The sequence below is a fragment of the Aspergillus pseudonomiae genome (assembly GCF_009193645.1).
Source record: "Aspergillus pseudonomiae strain CBS 119388 unplaced genomic scaffold BDV37scaffold_209, whole genome shotgun sequence".
NCBI lineage: Eukaryota > Fungi > Ascomycota > Eurotiomycetes > Eurotiales > Aspergillaceae > Aspergillus > Aspergillus pseudonomiae.
Window position 1 is genome coordinate 11901 of NW_022476201.1, and position 5663 is coordinate 17563.

The window sequence follows — 5663 nt, forward strand, 5'->3', positions numbered from 1 at the left end:
AGCAGTTCTGTATTTAGTGTGCTCTTCTGGCCTTGCACAAGTCGTACTATTGCATTTCGAGCAGGTTAAGGGGGGGCGGCCTTTTCTATTAATGCGCAAGAGTGGGCGGTCTGGATCTTTTAGTATTGCCTAAACGTCATCTGATTCAGACTTGAGCATACCACGATGATTGCACGACGTGACGCGGTGGCCGCGGATACAGGGTTCGCAAGCCCTTTTGTCCCCGTTAATAAGCATCGGTTGACAAAACGAAAGAAATTATCTCAGAAGCGAGCAATACTGTTTATATAAGCTCAAACATCCAGGGATGAAACTTTTATATAGGCAGGCTACAGTTAACAGAGAGAATTTAATATGTAGTAGGATTATGGATTAAGCTGTGGTTGCGGCTAGGAGGATGTTTTCGTTCGAGAGTATGGACTAACCACAACAGGGGTCAGAGCCAAGCTGACTCCTATGACTCCGCTCGAGACTGGGGGGTGCGGTTTCCAGTAAAACTGCTGCCTAGTAAGGCAACGATCCACGGAAATGATATTCAGCAAAAGTTCCGCAAATTATTGGATGTCAATGAGGGACTGTATCACCTTAATGTGGCAAACAAATGTCGGAGCCTGTTCAGCCTGTGTACTTGCAATGTTTATAAATAAAGAAGTTTCGTTAACTATGAGCTGATGGAAGCGAATATTGAATGCCTCTATTCATGGTCTCTCAATTTCAGTCCACTAGAGACGAGACTGGCGAATATGCTGGTCGGTCTTACCAAATTAATCAGCTACAGATAACGTACTCGGAAAGCGAGCCACACCTGTAAGCCAGCCGCACCCCTCTGATTTCCATAGAAAAACGTCTATTTTCAAACAACAATATCTCAACTTTTATTAAATATATTAGTTCGAAATCAGAGTATCTTATTAATATCGGTACTCTTTATACGTAAATTGAGTATAAATAAAAAAGATGCCTGAGAACATATAAATCCTGACCATATACTATAATATATGCTATAATGTATCTTTATCTAGTAACTAAAAGTTAAAAGGATCTCTTAATTTAGTATATTATTACTCCGGTATATATTAAGCTATATATAAACCTTCAAGCAGATAGAAGCTGGATTGGTTGAGATATTGTTGTTTGAAAATAGACGAGACGATTTTCTATGGAAATCAGAGGGGTGCGGCTGGCTTACAGGTGCGGCTCGCTTCCAAGTACGTTACCAACAGAAACATAAAGATCCAACAAGAACCGAATACACTTTTAACTTCTAGCAGACCATCCATAGCGTAGCGAGACATCATCAAACAAACCATAACAAATTTTAGAGATGATCATTGTTTTGTACTTTTATCCTTGTTCGCCTAGTGTCCCAGGCTAGGCACCGGGTGGTTTTGCAATCCCCATTGCCCCTCCGCTATCCGCTTGCCATAGTACTTGACGAGCAGACCGACAATGACTGGACCGATAATCGTATTAAGAAGTATGGCCCATACACCCGTGATGAGGCCCTCCTGGGTTACATAAGACGTATTGTTATAGCCTATTTCAATAATCAATAGGCCAATTTCACCACGGGCAACCATGGCAGAGCCCAAGAGCAGACCGGACAGCCAAGTTCTCTCACGGTCGGATTTCCCCGTGTTGCGGTCACAGTTCGCTCCCTCGGGAGAACCTTGTACAATAGGACCAGCTCTTAATTTTGGTACATTTCTGGTAAATACGCAATCCCACAATGGTATCCATATTCCAACAATGAACTATAAAGTATGAGCAGAAAACAAAGGAAGATCGAACACCCGTAAACCTCACCTTCGCAAATATCATGAGAAGTGTAAAGACGATGCCCCTCCATATCCTTTTCCCAGTCCAAAGCTGCACAAAGGGTATTGCAAATCCCATACTTGCGAAAAATAGTGGTTCCATGAGATACTTTTGCACATCCAAAAGGTAGCGCTCGAATGTGTGAATAAACGTCGGGCTCTTATCAGTCTCTCGCTCGCCCTCTTCACGGCTCATCACGACGAACGGTCCCTCGGGGTGCTTGCTTGGTATGTACGACAGAAATGTGCCTGCAAGAAAGGAACCAAACAGAACTGATGTCCCGGTATAGGCAGCGATGCTGATAAATGCAGACAGGACCAAAACCATGAGAATGATATTAGATATATGGTCGAAGCGCGCAAAGTGATGTTCGATATATCGCCGAAACATTGGTGCAAAGAAGAATTTGGTAACAATAGGAGTGACAAGAGCCATACCTACAGAGGCGACTATAGGACGGCCAATAAGCCAGCCAAGATTGATATCACCGTCCTCTTGGATCATATGTAGATTTCCTATGACGCTATTGATAGTTAGAATTAGCGCATGAGCTCTTGATGATGGAATAAGTCACAAATAATATGGTGACTGACCTAGACATCACGAGGCCAACCACGTCATCAATGACAGCCGCACTGACAAGAACAGAACCAACACGAGTCTGAGCAAGATTTATTGTACTTGAAGCCGATGATATAACAGCAAATGTGGTACCTGAAATATTAGCACGTAAAATAGAATTCAAATTATAGGCAGGTTACCCAGAGAAGTGGCAGAGAGTGCTGCGCCAATAATGAATGTTTCCACAGGGCCTTAGAAAGGTCAGCTTTGTCAGCATCGCGGAAGTGGTAATCTTACCGTATCCAAATCCGAGATAAAGTAGGAGATAGGAGAGACCGATTGGAAAGCAAACACCTGTAATCGCTCCGACCATGCTGAGGACAAAATTTTGCTTGAGCAGGTCAATACGAGCGCCAAGACCCCCTGTACGGATATCAGTAAGTTAGGCTTTACGCAGTAAAGAGGTAATAGTACCTTCAAAGATAATAAGGATCAGGCCAACGTATCCGAGAGAGAGAAAGGTTTTCTGCCACTCCGCGGTAAGGATATCAGCCAGAGGCTTTCCATATATTATCCCAACTGCAATTTGGCCTATAATGCCAGCACGGATCATTTTCGAGGAAAGCCATTCTGCCAAGGAGAGGATAAAGAAAAAGGAGATAATTGTTAGGATTTCGACAACTGCATACAGTCAGTGCAGGGTCTATATGGCCACAGATCAAGCGCTCCACACATACTCCCAGGCTCGTGGTAGGCAATGAAGCCACCTGCCATAATTACGCCGATATCCTTGACTAGGTAACCAGAACGGTAGGAAGATTTGACAGCAGGAGTAATTGGTTTTTCGGGATCAGATAAACCCCATCGCCTCATATCACGTGCACTTTGGCAAGTTTAGTGATTATATGTAGCCCCACGCATAGTTAACCACGAATCGCCCAGTAAGGCTGGGTCTTACCCTCCGCTGTCGAATGAGACAAATATCTGCTACTATTTAGCGTTGCTCACTGGCGTCTTAGCACTTGGTCGCTACAAAAACTTATGCTCTCCACTCCAGAAACACCCATCGGAATATTTGTGGCATGGAAATAGTGAAAAATTAGGAGCTCAGTAATAAATATTCCAAAGAAAGCATACCAGTTAAGAAGCTGTTACTGGAACCTTCGTTGCCTTTTGTAAATTTATACTTTCTTTTGAAAATGTTCACTAAGCATTGATCAATAATGATCAGAGAGAATGAGCCAAGAAAAGGAGATGATTAGCTTACCCCCATAGCAGGCTGGAAAGTGTCCCTCGTCTAGAGAAGATAAACTCAAAAGGCACTCGAGCGAAATGTTGTTTTCACCGTACCGGTAGGTGATAACAGTTGATTGCCGAGCCAGTCGGCTAGAGGTAGGACTGTATTAGGTAGATATCTGGTTGATGCTGCCAAGATCCTCCATTTGCCACGTTAACGAATCCGGTATGTACTTTTAGAGTATCCACATCCTTGGCGTACCCTCTAGGCGCCAAGGTTCGCACTTCCCTCCAGTGACCGTAGACGTCCACATTCAGCCAAGGTTCACTCTGAATCCAGACAAAGGCTAAAGAGTGGACCCTGATAAAGGCTCTCGCCTGACCGCAAATGGCTTAAAAAGGACCTTCGGCCACTTTGCTACACTTTTAACCATTCTATGCGGTCAGGTTTTAATTTTGGACGCATACTAGGCAGAGAGGCATCACGAATACATTATCTTTTACAATGGTCGAAAAGGACTCTGGCGCTGGCCTTGGAGAATGCCTATTGAGCCAGTCTGCCCACGCTCTCCCATACGACGTTGTGATTAGAGAACTGGGGACCAAACTCGAAGAGGGCTTGAGCTCTGAGGAAGCGAAACAACGTCTTCACAAGTATGGCCCCAACAAGTTGGAAGAAGGTGAAGGAGTCTCCGTGATCAAAATTCTTATCCGCCAGGTGGCCAACGCAATGATGCTAGTTAAGGGACCCATTTTTCTTTGCCTTGATCCCCTCTTCGTTGTATAAGAGCTCCCAGAGTCTGATCCAATTCGTCGTTATAGGTCTTAATACTAGCCATGGCCGTCAGTTTCGGTATCAAATCGTGGATTGAGGGCGGATTTATCACCGCTGTTATCGTTTTGAATATTATCGTGGGTTTCTTCCAGGAGTATGCCGCCGAAAAAACAATGGAATCATTACATTCATTGAGCTCGCCTACCGGTACAGTGTCTAGGGACGGCCAGACTTTCGCGGTTCCTTCAGTGGAGATCGTTCCTGGTGATATGGTTGAATTGCGAACAGGCGATACAGTTCCAGCAGACATCAGGTATATCTTCCATGTGTCTATGTGGTTTCAATATCAGTTAATGATTAATTATCTATACTAGATTAGTCGAAGCTGTGAACTTCGAGACAGACGAGGCCCTGCTCACAGGAGAGTCCCTTCCGGTCCAGAAGGAATATGATTCTACATTTAAGGAGGATACTGGCCCTGGAGACCGTCTGAACATCGCTTATAGCTCTAGCACCGTCACTCGCGGTCGCGCGCGTGGTGTGGTCTTCAGTACCGGTATGTCCACTGAGATTGGTTCTATTGCTGCTGCACTGCGAGATAGCAACAGTAAGAAGCGCCCGGTGAAGCGTGGACCCAACGGAGAGACGAAGAAGCGTTGGTATGTTCAGGCATGGACCCTGACGGGTACTGATGCTGTCGGTCGGTTTCTTGGTGTCAATGTTGGAACTCCACTGCAGAGGAAGCTGTCGAAATTGGCCATTATACTGTTCGGAGTCGCTGTACTCTTTGCTATCGTTGTAATGGCTGCCAATCTCTTTAGTGACAATAACGAAGTTATCTTATATGCAGTCGGAACTGGCCTCAGTATGATTCCCGCGTGCTTAGTAGTCGTCCTTACTATTACCATGGCTGTCGGTACGAAGCGCATGGTTGAGCGGAATGTTATTGTTCGCAAGCTTGATTCTCTCGAGGCGCTTGGGGCAGTGACAGATATCTGTTCTGATAAGACAGGTACTTTGACTCAGGGCAAGATGGTTGTTAAAAAGGCCTGGATTCCCTCGAAAGGCACCTACTCAGTCGGCATATCTAATGAGCCCTTTAACCCCACTGTCGGCAACGTAACGTTCACCCCGGTGTCTCCTGCGCACTTTGATGTTGAAAAGGAAGGAGAGCCTGTGGGGAAACCAGAGGACCTCATCTTGGGAAACCGTCAACTAGAGGACTTCTTAGACGTGGCATCTATGGCTAATTTGTCGCATGTTTATAAATCCG

The 5663-nt window shown here is 45.1% G+C and overlaps 2 protein-coding genes across 2 annotated transcripts; one reads left to right on the top strand and one right to left on the bottom strand.

The window, feature by feature from the left end:
- Positions 1 to 656: 656 nt before the first annotated feature.
- Positions 657 to 3736, bottom strand: BDV37DRAFT_267069 (cation:proton antiporter). Its single transcript, XM_032083978.1, has 10 exons — positions 3647 to 3736; positions 3517 to 3585; positions 3117 to 3363; positions 2854 to 3060; positions 2677 to 2802; positions 2580 to 2630; positions 2412 to 2532; positions 1807 to 2341; positions 1218 to 1754; positions 657 to 786 (listed from the first exon to the last, which is right to left on the bottom strand). Exons 3-9 carry the CDS (start codon positions 3151 to 3153, stop codon positions 1359 to 1361), a joined length of 1473 nt encoding a protein of 490 aa, XP_031934262.1. The 5' UTR covers positions 3154 to 3363; positions 3517 to 3585; positions 3647 to 3736; the 3' UTR covers positions 657 to 786; positions 1218 to 1358.
- Positions 3737 to 4120: 384 nt separating this feature from the next.
- Positions 4121 to 5192, top strand: BDV37DRAFT_277296 (E1-E2 ATPase-domain-containing protein; the record flags this gene model as incomplete). The annotated part of the gene is made up of 4 exons (XM_032085734.1): positions 4121 to 4354; positions 4438 to 4703; positions 4765 to 5090; positions 5131 to 5192. The coding sequence occupies 4 exons, from the start codon at positions 4121 to 4123 to the stop codon at positions 5190 to 5192; spliced, it is 888 nt and encodes a 295-aa protein (XP_031934263.1).
- Between the last annotated feature and the right edge of the window lie 471 nt (positions 5193 to 5663).

What these genes read in the sequence shown, in the direction of transcription:
- BDV37DRAFT_267069 (XM_032083978.1), bottom strand. Translation starts at nt 3,153, where the DNA reads ATGGCAGGTGGCTTCATTGCCTACCACGAGCCTGGGA. An exon ending in ACTCTCTGCCACTTCTCTGG is followed by an intron (nt 2,533 to 2,579) that starts GTAACCTGCCTA and finishes CTAATATTTCAG; the next exon opens with GTACCACATTTGCTGTTATA. An exon ending in GTTGGCCTCGTGATGTCTAG is followed by an intron (nt 2,342 to 2,411) that starts GTCAGTCACCAT and finishes AACTATCAATAG; the next exon opens with CGTCATAGGAAATCTACATA.